Source organism: Salvelinus namaycush, chromosome 13 (genome assembly GCF_016432855.1).
Source record: "Salvelinus namaycush isolate Seneca chromosome 13, SaNama_1.0, whole genome shotgun sequence".
In the NCBI taxonomy this organism is placed as follows: Eukaryota; Metazoa; Chordata; class Actinopteri; order Salmoniformes; family Salmonidae; genus Salvelinus; species Salvelinus namaycush.
In genome coordinates, this window is record NC_052319.1 from 29,035,830 (window position 1) to 29,059,283 (window position 23,454).

At 41.3% G+C, this 23,454-nt stretch overlaps 1 protein-coding gene across 1 annotated transcript; it reads right to left on the reverse strand.

The window, feature by feature from the left end:
- Nucleotides 1–360: 360 nt before the first annotated feature.
- Nucleotides 361–15,706, reverse strand: marco (macrophage receptor with collagenous structure). The gene is made up of 13 exons (XM_039006428.1): nucleotides 15,558–15,706; nucleotides 14,163–14,264; nucleotides 13,716–14,006; nucleotides 13,458–13,484; nucleotides 13,284–13,337; nucleotides 10,028–10,072; nucleotides 7,733–7,810; nucleotides 7,495–7,539; nucleotides 3,281–3,370; nucleotides 3,062–3,106; nucleotides 2,423–2,497; nucleotides 1,990–2,160; nucleotides 361–1,795 (listed from the first exon to the last, which is right to left on the reverse strand). Exons 1-13 carry the CDS (start codon nucleotides 15,673–15,675, stop codon nucleotides 1,665–1,667), a joined length of 1,272 nt encoding a protein of 423 aa, XP_038862356.1. The 5' UTR covers nucleotides 15,676–15,706; the 3' UTR covers nucleotides 361–1,664.
- Nucleotides 15,707–23,454: the final 7,748 nt, after the last annotated feature.

The window sequence follows — 23,454 nt, forward strand, 5'->3', positions numbered from 1 at the left end:
AGAGCCAAATTAAAATGTTTGGCATCACTGTCCAACTACATACGTAGGGGAGTGTCTCCACACTCACAAGTTATTTTTGTTCCCCCAGCTTCACTCATTCTAATGTAACATGACTGACCGGCTGTGTCATGTGGAAGTGTTGACCCCAATACTGTGTGTCAGTCAGGAGGTGCTTGTCCTTCAGACTGACTTTTGACCGTGCTGGCCTAAGCAGAATTGTGTGTGTGTGTGTGTGTGTGTGTGTGAGTGTGAGAGTGAGTGAGTGGGTGGAGGAGTGGGATCAAGAGGCCAAGGTTGATGTCACAGAGCATTTCACAACGTTTATACAAACTGAATCTGACTCATATTGTCAGATTCTTCACTGTTTTATTTCAAACTGATTAAACTGGTTGTTTATAAAGTGTAATTCAGAAAATACCATGTATTCTGTATAAACCTTCCTCCGGGGTACATTATTACAGGTAGGCCTCATTGTCTCACATCAGTGCGAAGGCCGTCTGCACTCATCTCTCTGATAACTCGCAAACACTCATGGGAAAGCTAAAAAGAAGTTTGACTACAATATGCTGTCCTAATATTTGAAAATGTTACCAAGGTGACATCGTCCACTGAACCCCCTTGAATCCTCATAAGAGTCAGAGTTAATCTTAAAACTATAAACCTGTAGCTAATATTGACATTTATTTAATCACAAATTCTTCAATACCCTAATTCTACATTTAGCTAAGGTGTTTTGTGGGTGTAGAATAAGAATTCATGAAAATCTAAATGTGCACAAATTAGCTAGCTAGCTAGTGTCTGCTTGCTTGCTGAACCAGTCTCAAAGCAAGGGATGCTAACAACGACAGTTCACACACTCAATGCTGAATACTCCCTCTAGCTAGCTAGTGTAGTGATATTCTAGCTAATAGCACATGAGTTTTCATGATAAGGCAGTTTCTGTTTTGCTGTGATTAGTGAGTTTTGCAGCACAGCTTGACTGCTTTAGGCTAGCTGCGATGTTATTGCGTTGGCCAAATGTTACAAAGTAGCGAGGGACAGTGCCAGGTGTCAGAGTCAGATACATGCTGATTTCTTAGAACAGTCCCATAACTTTGGTTATTCATCAACAAGATTGGCAAAATAGCTACAGTAATGGCCATTCAAACAAGTTATCACTAGGCTCCTAGCTTGGGCAAGTTTGCTCAGCTGATCAAGCATGGTAGTAGTCAGTGCGTCATAGATACGTCATAGAGTTAGGAACTAGTGTTCGGCAGATGAGCAAAATCTAGATTTTTAGAGATGAGTTCCACGTCCTACAAGACAGATGGTTTGAGGGACGAGCATCGCGTAGGAGTGACACCATCTGACGTGAGACAATGGGTAGGCCTAAGTTAGCTACACGTTAGGTAAATGCCAACTTTATATCAACAATGACTTATTAATGTTGTTTAAAAAAGATAAGATACAGTAGATGTAACAAGTCACAGTAACATGAATTACCATCTGTAACATGTTAATGTATGCGTGGACATACTTTAGTGTGTATGTGTGTGTGTGTTTGTGGTGTGTGTGTGTGTGTGTGTGTGTGTGTGTGTGTGTGTGTGTGTGTGTGTGTGTGTGTGTGTGTGTGTGTGTGTCTCTCTCTTGCTGTGCACCTCTCCTACTCTGGATCCAGGACACATTCACACACACTGCACCCCAGCGTCCTCGTTGTGTTGACAGTTGCTGATGCCCATGCCGTTGTGGGGGCAGTCAAACACACTGGCCTCTCTGCCTGTGCATCGCAGGTCATCCAACCAGATCCTACCGATTCCTAAACGGATGACAACACAATCCAGAAGCCAAGTCCATGAGATTCAACAATGAACAATGAGAAATGTATTAATTTGTGTGAAAGAAAATAAAACTCAACCCTGACAGGCTCTCTACACATCCTCACTGGGAACAAAAAGAGAAAACAAAAAAAATGGATTTATCTGATAGTGATAAGGTAGAGGATGGACTCACCATGGCTGGCTGTGAAGACTGTGGAGGCTCGTTGGTACCCCAGCATCTTGCAGATCACGGTCCCGTCCAGAGTGTCGAAGCCGTCGTCACACACCGTACCCCACTGCCCCGACCACATCACCTCCACTCTCCCACGAGTCCCCCCGCCAGCGATACGCACATTTGCTGTCACTGGAGAGAGAGACATTTTAAAATAACTTATGCATGCACATGATTAAACATGAATTGTACCGTATTCCAGGCCCATAGACCAATGAATATTCACTTAAATATGCAGGTAAATTAATACATACCATATTTACGTATACAGTATGTCTTAGAGACGAGAGAGTCTATGTCAGATATTGTGGGTAACCTGGCATTAGGGTGAGGTGTAGTGCTGAGTGTGTGTGTGTGTGTGTCTGTGTGTGTCTGTGTGACTTCACACACTCACCTGATCCAGCTGCTCTTTCACCCTTCTCTCCACGTGGACCTAGTGGTCCGGGACTTCCCGGCAACCCTGGAAATCCTAGGACATGAAGAGGTTGAAATTAAACATACACACATTTGTTTTACTATCCTTGTGGGGCCCAAACAATTGATTCCCAATCAAAATCTTATTTTCCCTAACCCTAACCCTAACCCCTAACTCCTAATCCTAACCCTTATTCTATCCCTAACCCTAATTGTAATCTTAAACCTAACCCCTAAACCTAAAATAGCATTTTTCCTTGTGGGGACCGGCAAAATGTCCCCACTTGTCTAAATCTTCCTTGTTTTACTATCCTTGTGAGGGCTCCTGAGTGGTGCAGCGGTCTACGGCACTGCATCTCAGTGCTAGAAGCATCACTACATACACCCTGGTTCGAATCCAGGCTGTATCACAACCGGCCGTGATTGGGAGTCCCATAGGGCGGCGCACAATTGGCCCAGCATCATCCGGGTTTGGCCGGTATAGGCCGTCATTGTAAATAAGAATTTGTTCTTAACTGACTTGCCTAGTTAAATAAAGGTAAAAATGAAAAATAATAATAATAATAATTCTGGTCCGCACAAGGATAGTAAAACCACACACACACACACACACACACACCCACAAGTCCTCTTGTTCCATTAACACCAGCAGGTCCTCTTGGTCCTACGGAGGAAGAACAATAACCACAGATTTATCCCCAAAATCATAAAGGACACTTCATATGATTAAAATAACACTTTACAGTAGGAGAATATATAAAATTGTCATTCCTGTAATCAACAGTTTGAAGGACATGACGATGAGGGTCCCATAGCTCAGAGACAGGGTGAAATTCACCTTCAGGTCCTATGGGTCCAGGTAGTCCTGTCGGCCCTGTGTCACCCTTCAAATCAGGGGCCCCCTGTACTCCATCACGCCCCTGGGCTCCTGACAGATTCACAGCACACTGTCACACTCACTCTACAATGTGGAGGCAATACAGTACAGCACTATGTCACACTCACTCTACAATGTGGAGGCAATACAGTACAGCACTATGTCACACTCACTCTACAATGTGGAGGCAATACAGTACAGCACTATGTCACACTCACTCTACAATGTGGAGGCAATACAGTACAGCACTATGTCACACTCACTCTACAATGTGGAGGCAATACAGTACAGCACACTGTCACACTCACTCTACAATGTGGAGGCAATACAGTACAGCACTATGTCACACTCACTCTACAATGTGGAGGCAATACAGTACAGCACTATGTCACACTCACTCTACAATGTGGAGGCAATACAGTACAGCACTATGTCACACTCACTCTACAATGTGGAGGCAATACAGTACAGCACTATGTCACACTCACTCTACAATGTGGAGGCAATACAGTACAGCACTATGTCACACTCACTCTACAATGTGGAAGCAATACAGTACAGCACTATGTCACACTCACTCTACAATGTGGAGGCAATACAGTACAGCACTATGTCACACTCACTCTACAATGTGGAGGCAATACAGTACAGCACTATGTCACACTCACTCTACAATGTGGAAGCAATACAGTACAGCACTATGTCACACTCACTCTACAATGTGGAGGCAATACAGTACAGCACTGTCACACTCACTCTACAATGTGGAGGCAATACAGTACAGCACACTGTCACACTCACTCTACAATGTGGAGGCAATACAGTACAGCACTATGTCACACTCACTCTACAATGTGGAAGCAATACAGTACAGCACTATGTCACACTCACTCTACAATGTGGAGGCAATACAGTACAGCACTATGTCACACTCACTCTACAATGTGGAGGCAATACAGTACAGCACTATGTCACACTCACTCTACAATGTGGAAGCAATACAGTACAGCACTATGTCACACTCACTCTACAATGTGGAAGCAATACAGTACAGCACTATGTCACACTCACTCTACAATGTGGAGGCAATACAGTACAGCACTATGTCACACTATGTCAAACCCTGTGCTACCCAGGAGCACGAGTACAGGACATAATAAGGCTGCTTCCGACTGTTCTACCACAGATGCCGGGAGCTGACACTGTCGTAGTCCATGTGGGGTCAAACAACATCAGGAGGGCTAGCTTGGAACATTTGAAAATGGATTTTAAAGAACTGATTTTAGTATTAAAAGACTCCAAAATACAGCCAATAATTTCAGGTCCAGTACCATCGTTGAGCCGCGGGTATGAAAGATTCAGAAGACTGCTGTGAAGCTTAGATACGATCTAATGTTAAATACTGTTGAAGTCATATGGCTACAGGTTCATCTGCCTCACCTAAAGCCCATTCTGGTGGGAAGCTGCTATAGACCACCAAGTGCTAACAGTCAGTATCTGGATAATATGTGTGAAATGCTTGATAATGTATGTGATATCAACAGAGAAGTATATTTTCTGGGTGATTGAAATATTGACTTGCTATCATCAAGCTGCCCACTCAAGAAAAAACTTCAAACTGTAACCAGTGCCTGCAACCTGGATCAGGTTGTCAGTCAACCTACCAGGGTAGTTACAAACAGCACAGGAATTAAATCATCAACATGTATTGATCACATCTTTACTAATTCTGCAGATATTTGCTTTAAAGCAGTATCCAAATCCATAGGATGTAGTGATCAGAATATAATAGCCATATCTCGGAAAACCAAAGTTTCAATGGCTGGGCCTAATATAGTGTATAAGAGGTTATACAAGAAGTTTTGTAGTGATTCATATGTTGATGATGTAAAGAATATTTGCTGGTCTGTGGTGTGTAATGAGGAGCAACCAGACGCTGCACTACTAATTCCAGTTACTAATAAGCACACACCCATTAAGAAAATGACTGTAAAAACTGTTAAATCCCCTTGGATTGATGAGGAATTGAAAAATTGTATGGTTGAGAGGGATGAGGCAAAAGGTATGGCAATTAAGTCTGGCAGCCCAACCGATTGGCAAACGTACTGCAAATTAAGAAATCATGTGACTAAACTAAATTAAAAGAAAAATAAACTTCACTATGAAACAAAGATACATTATATAAAGAATGACAGTAAAAAGCTTTGGGGAACCTTAAATTACATTTTGGGGAAAAAAGCAAACTCGGCTCCTTCATTCATTGAATCAGATGGCTCATTCATCACAAAGCCCACTGATATTGCAAACTACTTTAATTACTTTTCATTGGCAAGATAAGCAAACTTAGGGATGACATGCCAGCAGCAAACGCTGACACTACACATCCAAGTATATCGGACCAAATTATGAAAGACAAGAATTGTACTTCCGAATTCCGTAAAGTCAGTGTGGAAGAGGTGAAAAAAGTATTGTTGTCTATCAACAATGACAAGCCACCGGGGTCTGACAATCTGGATGGAAAATTACTGAGGATAATAGCAGATGATATTGCCACTCCTATTTGCCACATCTTCAATTTAAGCCTGCTAGAGAGTGTGTGCTCTCAGGCCTGGAGGGAAGCTAAAGTCATTCCGCTACCCAAGAATAGTAATGCCCCCTTTACTGGCTCAAATAGCTAACCAATCAGCCTGTTACCAACCCTTAGTAAACTTCTGGAAAAAATTGCGTTTGACCAGATACAATGCTACTTCACATTAAACAAATTGACAACAGAATTTCAGCATGGTTATAGGGAAGGACACAGCACTTACACAAATGGCTGATGATTGGCTGAGAGAAATTGATGATAAAATGATTGTGGGGGCTGTCTTGTTAGACTTCAGTGCAGCTTTTGACATTATTGATCATAGTCTGCTGCTGGACAAATGTATGTGTTATGCTTTACACCCACTGCTATAATGTGGATAAAGAGTTACTTGTCTAACAGAACACAGAGGGTGTTCTTTAATGGAAGCCTCTCAAATATTATCCAGTTAGAATCAGGAATTCCCCAGGGTAGCTGTTTAGGCCCCTTGCTTTTTTCAATTTTTACTAACGACATGCCACTGACTTTGAGTAAAGCCAGAGGGTCTATGTATGAGGATGACTCAACACTACTGTATACACGTCAGCTGATACAGCGACTGAAATGACTGCAACACTCAACAAAGAGCTGCAGTTAGTTTCAGAGTGGGTGGCAAGGAATAAGTTAGCCCTAAATATTTCTAAAACTAAAAGCATTGTATTTGGAACAAAAACCTCACTAAACCCTAAACCTCAACTAAATCTTGTAATAAATAATGTGGAAATTGAGAAAGTTGAGATGACTAAACTGCTTGGAGTAACCCTAGATTGTAGACTGTCATGGTCAAAACATATTGATGCAGTAGTAGCTAAGATGGGGAGAAGTCTGTATATAATAAAGCGATGCTCTGCCTTCTTAATACTATCAACAAGGCAGGTCCTACAGGCCCTAGTTTTGTTACACCTTGACTACTGTTCAGTCGTGTGGTCAGGTGCCGCAAAAAAAGACTTAGGAAAATTGCAATTGGCTCAGAACAGGGCAGCAAGGCTGGTCCTTGGATGTACACAGAGAGCTAATATTAATAATATGCATGTCAATCTCTCCTGGCTGAAAGTGGATGAGAGATTGACTTCATCACTACTTTTATTTATGAGAGGTATTGACATGAATGCACTGAGCTGTCTGTTTTAAACTACTGGCACACAGCTCGGATACCCATGCATACCCCACAAGACATGCCACAAGAGGTCTTGTCCCAGTCCCCATAATAAATACAAATACAAATACACTCACTCTACAATGTGGAGGCTATAGTGTACAGTACAGATGCAAATGCAAAAATCTGCACAAACTCCCACACAGTCACACAATTAACACCGGGCTCTCCAACCCTGTTCCTGGAGAGCTATACTCCTGTAGGTTTTCCCTCTAACCCATGTTGTAACTAACCTGATTAATCTTATAAACCAGCTAATTATTAGAATCAGGTATGCTAGATTAGGGTTTGAATGAAAACCTACAGGATGGTAGCTCTCCAGGAACAGGGTTCACTAACATGTACAGACACAACCATGCTTGGCCGCGTGAAACAGTCAAACACCAAGTTATTTACCAGTGTGCCCTTTGATCCCATTCTGGCCTGGTATCCCTGGTAAACCTGTGAAGAGGTTGAGAGGTAAATGTTAGAGGTGGCAGCAAGAGAAAATAAAAAAGGCCAGGTTCAGTTAATTGTTGAGTACAAAAAAAGAAGTAGTTTGTAGGTGAGCCCTTCAAATACGCAGGTGAAGTATGGAGTATTAGAAAGTAAACGGTCTATAGGTGAGTGTAGTGTTAAGCCCATGCAGACTCACCAATGTGTCCCATATCCCCCTTTGGTCCCTGTGGTCCTGGCAGCCCAGGGGCTCCTGAACAGTTAGTAGCTGCACCGCCTGTACGTATGACACACACAATCAGAGATACTGTATAGACACGCACACACAGTGCACACAATATCCACTGAAGAGATACAGTTGAAGTCGGAAGCCATGACATAATTTTCTGGAATTTTCCAAGCTGTTTAAAAGGCACAGTCAACTTAGTGTATGTAAACTTCTGACCCACTGGAATTGTGATACAGTGAATTATAAGTGAAATAATCTGTCTGTAAACAATTGTTGGAAAATTTAACGGTGTCATGCACAAAGTAGATGCCCTAACCGACTTGCCAAAACTATAGTTTGTTAACAAGATAAAAATGAGTTTTAATGACTCCAACCTAAGTGTATGTAAACTTCCGACTTCAACTGTACATACATACACATTACACAATATTACACCTAACATTTAACATAACTACAGTATTACAGATGTAGGATCTTAATTAGAATTGTCCGGCACAGCAGGAAATGCAAACTTGTAGCGTATTTGAGTTTTACAAAAGGCTTCTACATTTTGAATTTTCCACCTTGAAGTTTCAGACTTGATTTGCCATAACAAATAACAAATAACCCCTACAAAAATGTCCATTAAATAAAATTAACATAATAATTCACATTTCCTGTTGCTGCAGGATTATTTTCCTGCTGTAGCCAACTGGCTCAAATTAAGATCCAACAGCTGTGTGATAAGAAAAAAATAAACTGTATATGGGTGAAGCAAGTAAACTAAAATAGCTTTATATCCAGTTCTGAATGCATTCACTCAGCACTTTTAACAAAAATGGACAAATTTCACAATGATGATCTGGTGTTATATCGATGTAGGATCTTAATTTGATCACTCTTTTGTTACTGAGAATTTTCCTGCATAGTGCGAAATGCGAACTTGTGGTGTATTCAAGGTTTAAAAAGGCTTCTAACGTTTGTAATTTACACTTTAAATTGTGAGACTTGATTTTCCCTCAAGAAAAATGTATCAACCCCTACAAATAATGTCCATTAATTATAATCCACATAATAATTTACATTTCCTGTTGCTGCAGGATTATTTTCCTGCTGTTGTAAACTGGCTCAAATTAAGATCGTACATATGTCGTTTCTCTATATTACTGTGACAACCGGAACAGAAACTGAGAAGGCTGAAATGTGGAACTATGCCTGCAAATGTTACAACATTTGAGCCAGTCATGATGAGGGAATTTTTTTATTTATTTGAATGTATTTTAAAAAAATGTAACCTTTATTTAACTAGGCAAGTCAGATAAGAATAAATTCTTATTTACAATGATCGCCTACCAAAAGGCAAAAGGCCTCCTGCGGGGACGGGGGTTGGGATTAAAAAAATAAAATAAAGGACAAAACACACATCACGACAAGAGAAATAACACGACACTACATAAAGAGAAACCTAAGACATTAACATAGCATGGCAGCAACACATGACAACACAGCATGATAGTAACACAACATGACAACAACATGGTAGCAACACAACATGGCAGCAGCACGACATGGTAGCAGCACAAAACAGGGTACAAACATTATTGGGCATTATTTATGACTCTGTTAACCAAAAAGGGGAGTTTGAGTCCATCTCCTACCTATTCCAGGGCGTAAGAGAATAGGGCCTTGTGATCATCAGCCTACTGACAGTGAGGACGATGAAGTAAAAATATCAAGAATAGTATCTGCCTGGGCAGCAGCAGCAGCCGTTTTAACCATCCATCCTACACTATTTTTATAATTAATTAACCCCCCCCCCACCCCCCCTAAAACTTTTCAAGAGTCAGGGCTAGTTTTTTAAGCAATTTAAAAAATGCAAAGTCCCGGAGCAAGTTCAGCTAATCAAATATGTATCAAGGCATACTTTATTTGGACTGGCTTTGGAACATCAAGTACACGACGCACGTTTCCTCTGTGACGGATGGGGTGAGAGAGGAGGTAATATTCAATGTCCCTAACACTAAATCACCCAGCTCCACCTGTAGAACTGGCCCATGTGACACTGTCAATAATTAATCTAGCCTCTGTCTCTCAGACTAAAAAAACACACTAATACCAAGGTCCTACCTGTCGACCAAGGAGCTGATTAAAGTTAGTGTTGATGCATGGGTAACTGCCATGGTAAACAGTCAACTTATCCACCATGTTCTTCACAACTCCACAGCTTGAGTTGTATTCCATGTTAGTACTACTGGACTGGTTCCATGTTAGTACTACTGGGCCTACCTGGTGTTCCAGCTGGTCCTTGTTGTCCAGTGGTACCATCTTCACCTGAAACAGTGACTTATTATTGAGTTGATGTACTGTATGGAGATCATTAGTGGTAGAACTACAAGAGAACTCTGTGTTTGCCAGTGGATATGAGCATTAATAAGAACCACAGACTACTAAATGCATTGTTATGACATGAAAGATCAGTAATTATGTCACATTTCCTATTGGCGTTTAGATTGATCTAAAGGTTTGGAGTCAGTTGGAGTAAGGTGAATCACCTTCGAGTCCTGGTTCCCCTGCTTCTCCTTTGGCTCCAGTCTGGCCATCAACTCCAGGGTCTCCTTTTTGTCCTGTCTGACCTGGAACACAGTAACCCTCTCAATATCTACTGTCTCACCTGGAACACAGTAACCCTCTCACTATCACTATCTACTGTCTCACCTGGAACACAGTAACCCTCTCACTATCACTATCTACTGTCTCACCTGGAACACAGTAACCTTTTCGCTAAATACTTATATACAAGAACAAACATTAAATGTTACTGCATGAATCACCTTAACTTAACATAGAATGTTCACAGATCACTTAATGTATAATGTATGAAACATTATTTAGTCTGATGGATTTGGAATTTCTATTTGATTGTTTATGTTATTATGAAAAAGACAATCATTGCCTCAAAAAAAAGCCACTTATCCATCCATGTTAGCTGACTGAAAGTGGCAGCCTGATTACCAAACGGGAGTACTTAGCATCACAGGAGGCTGCGGAGGGGATTACGGCTCATTATAATGTCTGGAATGGAGCAAATGGAATGGCATCAAATACATGGAAACCATTGTTTGATGTATTTGATACCATTCCACTAATTCCACTCCAGCCATTACCATGAGCCCGTCCTCCCCAATTAAGGTGCCACCAACCTCCTGTGGTTAGCATCCGTTCTACACTAAGTGTACAGAACATTAGGAACACTGGCTCTTTCCATGACATAGACATGATGTCACCTGTTAAATCCACTTCAATCAGTGTAGATGAAGGGGAGGAGACAGGTTAAAGAAGGATTTTCAAGCCTTGAGACAATTGAGACATGGATTGTGTATGTGTACCATTCAGAGGTTGAAAGATCAAGACAAAATATTGAAGTGCCTTTGAACAGGGTATGGTAGTAGGTGCCAGATGCACTGGTTTGAGTGTGCCAAGAACTGCAACGCTGCTGGGTTTTTGACTCTCAACAGTTTCCTGTGTGTATCAAGAATGGTCCACCACCCAAAGGACATCCAGCCAACTTGACACAACTGAGAGAAACATTGGAGTCAACACCTGCCACCATCCCTGTGGAATGCTTTTGACACCTTGTAGAGTCCATGGCCCGACAAAATGAGGCTGTTAATGAGTGCAAAAGGGGGTGAAACTCAATATTAAGAATGTGTTCCTAATGTTTTGTACACTCAGTGTATAGTGTGAGGAAGGACGGCATTTTGGTAGGATGACTTATTGAAAAACGCCTGACTCAAACTCGCAGGGTAATCTGTTAGCTTCTGTGAAAGTCCATCCCTGATTGAGACTTCATACAGGGGTAAATGTCAATTCATTGACTAAACAGTGGGTTATTATGAAACAGAGAGGCAGGCCTCCACTTCCTCTGCCCCTGACTAAAGATGACAGGCCATCAGTGCACAGATCATTACTGGACAGATGAGCAGCTGAATGCTAATGCTACAGAGCTACACTGAACAAAAATATAAACTCAACATGCAACAATTTCTAATATTTACAGTTCATTTAAGGAAATCAGTCAACTGAAATAAATAAATTAGGCCTGAATCTATGGATATCACATGACTGGGAATACAGGTATGCATCTGTTGGTCACAGATATCTTTAAAAAAAGGTAGGGGTGTGGATCAGGAAAACCAGTCAGTATCTGGTGTGACCACCATTTGCCTCATGCAGCACGACACATCTCCTTCGCATAGAGTTGATCGGGGGCTGTTCATCGTGGACTGTGAAATGTTGTTCCACTCTTCAATGACTGTGCGAAGTTGCTGGATATTGGAACACGCTGGTCATACACGTCGATACCGAGCATCCCAAAAATGCTCAATGGATGACATGTCAGTGTGTATGCAGGCCATGGAAGAACTGGGACATTTTCAGCTTCCAAGAATTGTGTTCAGATCCTTGCGACATGGGGCAGTGCATTATCACGCTGAAACAAGAGGTGTGGCGGCATATGAACGGCACGACAATGGGCCTCAGGATCTCATCACGGTATCTACTGTAAGTGCATTCAATTTGCCATCAAGAAAAAGCAATTGTGTTCGTTGTCCTTAGCTTATGCCTGCTCATAACATAACCCCACTGCCCCCATGGGGCACTCTGTTCACAACGCAGACATCAGAAAACCATTCGCCAACACGACTCTATCTGCTCGGTACAGCTGAAACCGGGATTCATCAATGAAGAGCACACTTCTCCAGCGTGCCAGTGGCCAGCTAAGGTGAGCATTTGTTTACTGAAGTTGGTTACGACGCTGAACTGCAGTCAGGTCAAGACCCTGGTGAGGATGACGAGCATGCAGATGAGCTTCCCTGAGATGGTTTCTGACACTTTGTGCAGAAATAATTTTGTTGCGCAAACCCACAGTTTCATCAGCTATCTTTGTGGCTGGTCTCAGATGATCCTGCAGGTGAAGAGGCCAGATGTGGAGGTCCTGGGCTGGCGTGGTTACACGTAGTCTCCGGTTGTGAGGCTGGTTGAACGTACTGCCAAATTCTCTAAAACGATGTTGTAGGCGGCTTATGGTAGATAAATCAAAATTAAATTATCTGGCAACAGCTCTGACATTCCTGCAGTCATGCCAATTGCACACTCTCTCAAAACTTGAGACATCTGTGGCATTGTGTTGTGTGACAAAACTGCACATTTTATAATGGCCTTTTATTGTCCTCAGCAGAAGGTGCACCTATGTAATTATCATCCTGTTAAATCAGCTTCTTGATATGCCACACCTGTCTTGGCAAAAGAGAAATGCTCACTTACAGGGATGCAAACACATTTCTTCCCAGAATTTCAGAGAAATACGTTTTTTGTGCATATAGACATTTTCAGTGATCTTTTATTTCAGATTATGATACCAACACTTCACATGTTGCGTTTATATTTTTGTTCAGTATAGTTTGGTGCTGATCTAGCATTGGCTGTTGCAGTGACGCAGTGATGCTAAAACAATGGAGCAATGCAGTGCTTTTGGTTGACTCACCCCTGTCTCCCTTGTCCACCCTCACACCAGGTAACCCCCTCGCACCAGGTGGACCTAGGGAAACCACGAGGTCAAATAACATGTGAATTACAAGCTTGTGGTGTAAGGGGCGTTTAAACCTCTCTTCCTCTCTTCTGTGGTTGTTGATTTGGCACTAAGGACAAGGGAACTTACCAGTAGGTCCCTGTGGGCCTGGTGAAGCTGCAATACAACAAAACCTTATTATTACCACCAATACACTCTTGTGTTGTAATTTATACTTTGCAAAGCATGATGACAAAAACATAATATGCAAATTTCACACAACACAAGGGTTGATTGCTCTGCACCCCAAGATATGTGTATATCTACATTGATGTGTGCACTCATATTTTATATCAAATGTAAGATATATCAACCTGGTAGGTCCTGCCCATGTCTTACAGTAGCTACCTTTGAGTAATCTGAATGCTTTCACGGAGTCCTGAAGGAGAGTGGTGCTGGCGTTGACCGCACCCAGGTTCGTTCTCAGCTGGCCCAGCTGGCCATCCTCCCCACAGAGGCTGGAGACCTGGGTCTGTAACTTCCCCAGGTATCCTCTGAGAGAGATGGTCTTCAAGCTGGTGTTTCTGGCAAGGGTACGGAGGTCCTCCTCCTGGTCCGTCCCCAGGGGGAGGTGATTGTCGGTCAGCTTCGCTGTTCTGGAGCCAGAGGAGGAGAGACTACTAGACTCCATCGAAAACACTGGGGCAGAGGTGCACATAGAGAGACACAGAGCGTTACTAATACAGGAAGTCATGTGTTACTGCAGGTCAGGATATCATGGAAAATCCTTTTACAACATTAGATAAATGTGTTTGAACCATTTTGGACATGAAACCAACCAATGGTTTGTTGTACCTTTGTAAAGGAGTAAGGCATTCAGTGCAGTCAGAAGGATGAGGTAAACGACAATAACATTTAGACATCGCTGTGCTCCTCGGGCCTTGGCTGGTTTTAGATCTGAAACATGTTGACATAAACACAAACAGGATTCATGCTACATTCCAAATGGACCTCTACCATCTACCCCCCCCCCCCCCCCCCCCCCCCCCCAGGCACTCCTGTAGATCTAAAATGATCAGAAGGGTGGAAGCAATAATGCAACCCCCCCCAGCCTATCAGATGGCAAGCTGAAGCAATTATCATGTTGCTTAAACCTATCCAATCCATGAAGTGTCAAGGGGTAGGGATTAAAATTCAGAAAACAGTATCCCATGGAACATGGGGAAATTATCTCAACAAACCCGCAGACATGGCTGCCCTCTTCTGGCTATTTCTCTATTTCTGACTCAATGTAGAAAGTCAGGCTGTTGAGCTCAGTAAATTGCACTCATTTACTGTAGGTTGCCACAGCAGGTGCTTGTAGCCAGCGAATATAAAGTTAGAATTCAGAGCTGTCTATAGTCTTCGCACACTGCAATAGCTCTGGCTAGACTGGTTATTTTTTACAATGCACAGACAGTTCTTCTACTTCTCTGTTTCAGTCTCCACCACCACTTTCAGATTGTGTGTACCATAACAATCTTATCCCTCACAGTTATCTATGATAACTTAAAGGTACACTCAGCTAAATGTTGTTCCCACGAGCAGCACCGCAGATTTTGAGATGAGTGAGATGCAAGACTTCGCTCTCAATCAGTCACACACAGTATCTGCACATGTGCACTGGTTCGCTTCACGCTGTTACAGTGTGGTAGCCACGGGACCGAAACAGCAGAAAAGTTGATCCTCACGCTTCAATTGTGGAAATTGACCCACTATGCTGTTTACTTTATGCGTCTATGTCATATCGCTGAGTCTACCTTTAATGGTTCTCACAAGGCTTGTCTCCCTGAATGTTTTGAATGTAGTTACAATAAATTAACCACTTACTGTATTGAAGTCCGTCCAAGCCACATTATAATATAATATATGCCATTTAGCAGATGTGTTTATCCAAGCAACTTACAGTCATGCGTGCATACATTTTTATGCACGGGTGGTCCCAGGAATCAAATCCACTAACCTGGCGTTGCAAGCACCATGCTCTCCCAACTGAGCTACAGCAGACCACACTTTGTACCAATTTATAGTGAATTGTATAAAGAACATACTTTGAAATAAGAAAGGCCCCATAGGCCTCTAGCACCAGGGGTGGAATATAAGAAAAATCACATAAATAGCGCACTACTGTTGGATCACCAGGCCTTCAGCGCAAGAAGAACCTATAAGTCAAATGTTGCCCCTGTGAACCCCAGTTCCTCCCCTGCTTACCACTGCTCTGGAAGGTGTACAGGTCACTCCTGCTCAGTTTCATGTCCATGTCATAAAGTGGGTTACTCTGGCAGAACGAGCTGATGTGGCCCTCTCCTCTGTCTACTGATGTCTCCATGTTTCTCCAAAGTGACAGACAACAGCCCAGAATTCCCCCTCTTATAACAACTCATCATTACATAAAACACATGGAATCCTCACTTTCTTATAGAACCCCTCCACCACCCGTTTGACACATAACGGAAGTCATCTGATTTGGAGCTGAGGTAGCAAAAAAATTACAAGACATGATACAGTGGTTACAATAATCTATCTATCTATATCAGTAGTTAAAGCTTAGATAAGTGAGTAGATCTGCAAGGTCAGAACATGGCATAGGTCATCTCTCCATCCTATGGAAAAATGTGTAGAATTGCATGGAATTAGCTTTAAAAAAGAAAAAAGCTAAAAATAGCCTAGCTGTTTGACCTCATCTGGAATTTAAGGCAGTGAAAACAAAAGTCAAGCAACATGTAACCCAGCTAGCAAAAGTGGTTCCTTGGAAGTTGTGGGAAGGTATGTTTTTGGTTTCACATTGGCTGTGGGAACAAAGAAATTACATTTTTTTAAGTGTTCTGAGAACAGAAGTGAACATTTTGGATGTTCTGGGAATGTATATTTTTAGGTTGCAGGAAGGTTCTGAGAACGTTTTTACTCTGGTTCCTTGCTAGTTTTCCTGGGAGGTTTTATAAACACTCTGAGAATGGAAGTTCTAAGTTACATTAATGTTTCTTCTACATTTTAATGTGGATGCTACTGTGGACTATATGCGATCCTGCACCTGTGTGTTCTCATAATTGAGAGAACCTTTGAAAGAGAAGCCACATTCTCCCGTTTCATCATTTATCCTGTGTCACAGGTCAGTAAAGTGCAAAAATACACTGAATACCACAATATAATTTTGTAACTTGCCTATTGAAGTGAATGTAATGGTTTTGAACAACATAGTAATTATTTAACTTTTGACAGAAAACGCAAGTCGAGTGTAAAATGAAATTTGATCTAGATTCCTTTGATCTAGAAAAAAACAAATTGTTAACTCCTGAAAAAGACACTCCTGACAAAATCCTAAGGGTTTAGAGAATGTAATGTTGTAACTGTGATGTTTAAGAACTTTGTAATTGTTGTATTGTAAATGTTAGAAAAGCCGCTAGCTTAGAGCTAGCTCTGGTTAGCTATTAGCTAGCTCCGGTTAGTTTTTGGCTTGGAAAGATGATACCCAAAATTATTATTTTCGGAAATAAAGACTACGCTGTACCAACAAAAAACGGATTGCAACTTGCAAAGCATGTGGGAAGAAAATGACAGACGGAGGCGCAACAACTTCCAACTTTATTCGACATTTGAACGGTAAGTCGTGGCTAATATAGCCGACAGCTATATCATTCATAACTTTGCCAGTGTAGCATGTTGGCTAACGTAACGTTAAATCAATGAGCCTCCACACAGTCAGTCAGTGCGGGAACGTGATCATTGCACCCAAGATTGAACTACAACTGGCTACAACGAATTCTGTTCTCATCTAAATTACCTGATGCAGGCATAAAATACAGTGCAGCCACTGTTCAAGATGTTTTCCCACACACTGTGCACCAGGGGCTTGGGCGTAAATACACCGACATTCGCCGAGAACTAAAACCCCTACTCTCAGGCAGTGGTGTAAAGTACTTAAGTCGTTTTTTGGGGTATAGATACTTTACAGTTTCTCAATCGCTTTGGCTCATGTTTTGAAATAGTCTTAACATTCTCTAAACTGTATGTGCAATTGTCACAACTGTTTTATGGGACATCACAACTCTACTGCATGTCTGCAAAATGTAGTAACTCACCCAAAACATTAAACTCATGCTTCAAAACCTAGTTATTGTGTCAGTAAATTGGCCAATGCCACCAAAATGAAAAGTTTTGTCATCGTGTGAGCCGTACTGGTCAAAATGTTTCGATGTTTTTCACCATGGCAGTCAACCCTGGAAATGTTTGTTTTATACAAATGTCAGTTTGTTCTACTTTTTTGTTGACACTGACTGCTTACTAACTGTACTATACCAGAAGGTCAGTTGTGTCTAGCTGAATGCTATTGTGTATCACATTGAGCTTTTTAGATACATTGAGCTTTTTTTCAACAGTTTTTTCAACAGTTTTTTTTAGCTTTTTTTCAACAGTAGGTACAAGTTTACTGGGAAAAGTCAATACTTTAGTACACAGAAGAAGGATATGCACATTTGTATGTATACAGTACATTTATTTTTGTAGCAATGTGTTACATGTAAACAGAAAATTCACATTTGCATGTCCATTTTTACATATTTCTTCCATGTAAAGTCATATATAGGGAACAGAAAATTTGCCACAAAATGATATCATGCCAAAAAATTATAATAACCCGCAACAATGAAACAACCTGCGGTAGTTCTGTAAAAAACTATAAATTGTACCTCCTCACAGTACGTAACACTACAAGCTTGGTGGACATCCTGTCGCTCTTGTTGGTCTGGCCAGAGATTTGTCAACATCACATCTGATGTTTTCCCTTGCGATGCACCGGGGGAAAAAATCTTCTTGCATGGCGCAACCATCCCCTGCAATGATCGCATGTGATGTCTTCACAAGCAGCATTCATGGCATCTAACAGAGACATTGATCTTGTGCCCGATAGTCATACTTTCCACCTCCATTCTGGAAAAAAAACTCTATCGGTTTCAGGAATGGGGAGTATGGTGGAAGGAACTCCGTTGTTATCCTTTCACGCGCAGCAAACCATTCCCTAACAATGTTGGTTCGGTGGAAGCTGACATTATCCCACACAACTACATCATTTGGCAAATCTGGTCTAACTAAACCTCTTCGTGTTCTGGTATTAGGTCCCTGTAAAGTGTATTTAGGAAGGCCAGGAGAAGTTGGGTGTTATAGGGCCCAACGTGTGGAATATGTGTCCAATGAGATTGCGGCCACACCTCCTGCCTTTGGCCAGATTGAACCCAGCCTCGTCCACAAAAACAAGAATGTGGATCATTTCATGTCCTTCCAGCTCCATTATTCTCTATATAGTAACACAGAACCAATATATAAAGTTAGTTTTACATAGCCTATTCTACTGTAGAATCAGACAGTTTAGTAAAGTAGAAATGTTTTCTGTTCTCATGGGTATCTACAACTTCAAGAAGTATATACAGGCCTCATTGAAGTACAGTAAAACTCCCTGTACAATATACCATGTGAACACCAATGATTTACCTGGACATCCTGGTACCGCAGATCCTTCACTGTCACTATTCCTCTCAAATGGCACTTTGTAGAGTGGTTTCATAGTCATTTGACTATGTCTATAGTGGAAATGCTGACAGAATTGACATTTCCGAAGATAATGTTGTCATTTATAATTGCACTTTGGATCTCTCTTAGCCGGATGGAATTGTTGGCTATGACCATGTTGCAAATGTCTTGTTCTTGCTGATGGCTGAATACTGTCACCAGCATGAGGTTGTTGTGCAGTCATTATATATACTGTATATATACACATACAGTTGAAGTCGGAAGTTTACATACACCTTAGCCAAATACATTTAATCTCAGTTTTTCACAATTCCTTACATTTAATCCAAGTAAAAATTCCCTGTCTTAGGTCAGTTAGGATCACCACTTCCTTTTAAGAATGTGAAATGTCAGAATAATAGTAGAGAGAATGATTTATTTCATCACATTCCCAGTGGGTCAGAAGTTTACATACACTCAATTAGTATTTGGTAGCATTGCCTTTAAATTGGTTAACTTGGGTCAAACGTGTCGGGTAGCCTTTCACAAGCTTCCCACAATAAGTTGGGTGAATTTTGGCCCATTCCTCCTGACATAGCTGGTGTAACGGAGTCAGGCTTGTTGGCCTCCTTGCTCGCACACGCTTTTTTGTAGGATTGAGGTCAGGGCTTTGTGATGGCCACTCTAATACCTTGACTTTGTTGTCCTTAAGCCAAGTTGTGGAAGTATGCTTGGGGTCATTGTCCATTTGGAAGAACCATTTGTGACCAAACTTTAACTTCCTGACTGATGTCTTGAGATGTTGCTTTCAATATATCCACATACTTTTCCTGCCTCATGATGCCATCTATTTTGTGAAGTGCACCAGTCCCTCCTGCAGCAAAGCACCCCCACAACATGATGCTGCCACCCCCGTGCTTCACGGTTAGGATGGTGTTCTTCTGCTTGCAAGCCTCCCCCTTTTTCCTCCAAACATAACGATGGTCATTATGGCCAAACAGTTCTATTTTTGTTTCATCAGACCAGAGGATATTTCTCCAAGAAGTACGATCTTTGTCCCCATTTGCAGTTGCAAGTTTTAGTTTTACTGTGGATATAGATACTTTGTACCTGTTTCCTCCAGCATCTTCACAAGGTCCTTTGCTGTTGTTCTGGGATTGATTTGCACTTTTTGCACCAAAGTACGTTCATCTCTAGGAGACAGAATGTGTCTCCTTCCTGAGAGGTATGACGGCTGCGTGGTCCCACAGGGTTTATACTTGCATACTATTGTTTGTACAGATGAACGTGGTACCTTCAGGCGTTTGGAAATTGCTCCCAAGGATGAACCAGACTTGTGGAGGTCTGCAATTTTTTTTCTGATTTCTTTTTATTTTCCCCTGATGTCAAGCAAAGAGGCACTGAGTTTGAAGGTAGGCCTTGAAATACATCCGCAGGTACACCTCCAATTGACTCAAGTTATGTCAATTAGCCTATCAGAAGCTTCTAAAGCCATGACATCATTTTCTGGAATTTTCCAAGCTGTTTAAAGGCACAGTCAACTTAGTGTATGTAAACTTCTGACCCACTGGAATTGTGATACAGTGAATTATAAGTGAAATAATCTGTCTGTAAACAATTGTTGGAAAAATGTACTTGTGTCATGCACAAAGTAGATGTCCTAACTGACTTGCCAAAACTATAGTTTGTTAACAAGAAATTTGTGGAGTGGTTGAAAAACAAGTTTTAATGACTCCAACCTAAGTGTATGTAAACTTCCGACTTCAACTGTATATATGTGTAGATAGTATAGTTTTCAAATTGTGCTCTATTACTGTATATTCCTCATACATATCTTACGGTACATAGTGATTTTCAGACTTGCGTTTACCTTTACAATAGTTGTTGTGAATGAAATGAAATTGTTGTGAATGAAATGCTGTAACAAAAGTAAAGAACGAGTACATATTGACCTGTTTTCCCTACAGAATGTTTGCACAATTGATGACACTATGGACCTGTTTACATTAGGCTGTACTCCGACCAGCCTCTTCCATTGTAAGACCACGGTTTATGACATAGTCAACAATTGTGGCTCTGATTTCATCAGGGACTCTTATTCTTTGCCTTCTACCTCTTCCTCTATTAAGTATTTCCCTAACACCACCACCACCACGCATTCTTACACATCTTCTTATTTCTCTTCCACGAGCATTTAGCTGCTGTTCAGGGTTGTGATGTTCCTCCATGTTCAAAAATGGTAGTGATTGTGCTGTAGGCAAGCTCCATATATATGCTTCCAAACTTGATTGGTTGATTGGTAAGATTGTGATTCCTATTTCATTACTAGGTCACCTCGCAGGTAATTTGCCAATTTAGCAGACATCACAAACCTTCCATGTCATAGATATTTATGGAATATACATGTATGTCTGACAGATTTTGCTAATTGAATGGATCATTTTGCATGTGATGGCTCACACAGTGAAATAATGTTGAGAAGTTGTGAAGAGTAGGACAATTTCACTGAGAATCAACTCAACAGTTCTGATCAGCAAGCCATGTTCTTGTAGTTATTGTGCAAATTGGAGACAATTGTACTTCCTCTTTGCACACGTGCCAAAACACGGGCAATTTGCTTAAATGAATAAGAAATTCAAATCTGGTGTGAACAAGAAACTAATTGTTCAGAGATTTTAACTTATTGTTTTGGGAAAAAATGATTTTTCATTCGAGAATTGAGCGAAAGAGATTGAGAATTTTTTAAATATTTTTGACAACTTTTACTTCACTACATTCCTAAATAAAATAATGTACTTTTTACTCCATACATTTTCCCTGACACCCAAAAGTACTAGTTACATTTTGAATGCTTAGCAGAACAGGAAAATTGTCTAATTCACACACTTATCGAGAGAACATCCCTGGTCATCCCTACTGCCTCTGATCTGGCTCACTTAACACAAATGATTGGTTGGACTCACTAAGCACAAATGCTTAGTTTGTAAATTATGTCTGTGTTGAACTGGCTATCCGTAAATAAAACAACAAGAAAATCGTGTTTGCTTAATATAAGGATTTTTTTATGATTTATACTTTTACTTTTGATACTTAAGTACATTTAAAACCAAATACTTTTAGACTTTTACTCAAGTAGTATTTTACTGGGTGAATTTCACTTTTACTTGAGTCATTTTCTTTTAAAGTATCTTTACTTTTACTCAAGTAGGAAAATTGGGTACATTTTCCACCACTGCTCTTGTAACGTCCTGACCAGAGTTCTTATGTGTTTTGCTTGTTTAGTGTTGGTCAGGACGTGAGCTGGGTGGGAATTCTATGTTGTGTGTCTAGTTCGTCTGTTTCTGTGTCCAGCCTAATATGGTTCTCAATCAGAGGCAGCTGTCAATCGTTGTCCCTGATTGAGAATCATATATAGGTGGCTTGTTTTGTGTTGGGGATTGTGGGTGGTTGTTTCCTGTCTCTGTGTTTGTGTTCTGCACCAGATAGGACTGTCTCGGTTTTCACGTTTGTTGTTTTGTATTGTTGTAAGTGTTCACAGTTCGTTAAATTAAACATGTTGAACACTAACTGCGCTGCATTTTGGTCCTCTCCTTCATCCCAGGAAGAAAGCCGTTACAGCTCTCAGGTAACGATGTCAGTGACAAGACAATATTGAGACGTGATGAGAATAACGAGTGAGGAAAATGAGAGACAACGAAGGCTAGGCCCCATGCCTCGTCAACACACGTCACATGCACACAGCGCGCAGTTAGGAGTAGACGCAGTACCATACTCCAGTGCCAATCCAGAAGCATCTGGGCGTAAAAAAAAAAGATTGACACCATACAACAACTTTCACCCAAAATAGATGCACTCACCAACATAATCAATTCAATGAAACAGTCAATACCGCAACGGCAATCAGATCATATGTGCCGATGTACCACGAGTAAAACAACGCAGCCTAGAAGAGAGAAACCTTATGGCTGTTCACAATGTGTCGAACAGGGTCTATCTAATTGTAGTCATTACTTATTTTGCAGGGAGGAAGGTCACAGTGTCATGGGCTGTCTAAAGAAACCAAAGCACCAAGGAAATTGGAGCTGGTCACTGCAGGGGGACACCCAGTAACTGGGCCCCGACAACCATCCCAGGCTAATAGTGTCAAAAGAACTGAGCTTAATACAGAGCCATGTAGTACTACCAATACTCCTCCCTGTATCACGCCAGTAGTTAGCAAGTAGTTAGCATACAACAGAGACATAGGCCGAGAAAGATCTCCACTTTACCCTCACCAGACCCACCAGCTGCTAAAAATTAACACGTTGCAAGACTCATAGGGAGAATAGCATTGACCCAATGTAACTTGAATGGTTTAGCAGTGAGTGCTTTGCTTGACACAGGAGCTCAAGTCAGCATGATAATTCGTATTTGGAAAGACATACCTTCCTGATCTTGATATCAGACCACTCATTGAAATCATTAACTGTGATGAGAAGCTGGAGGTGTATGCAGTAAATGGAGACCTCATACTTTTCGATGGTTGGGTTGCCATAACAGTAAACTTAACTGGGAATGAGGAACCCAGCCTGTCAATCAACGTCCCTTTCCTAGTGCGTAGTCTACC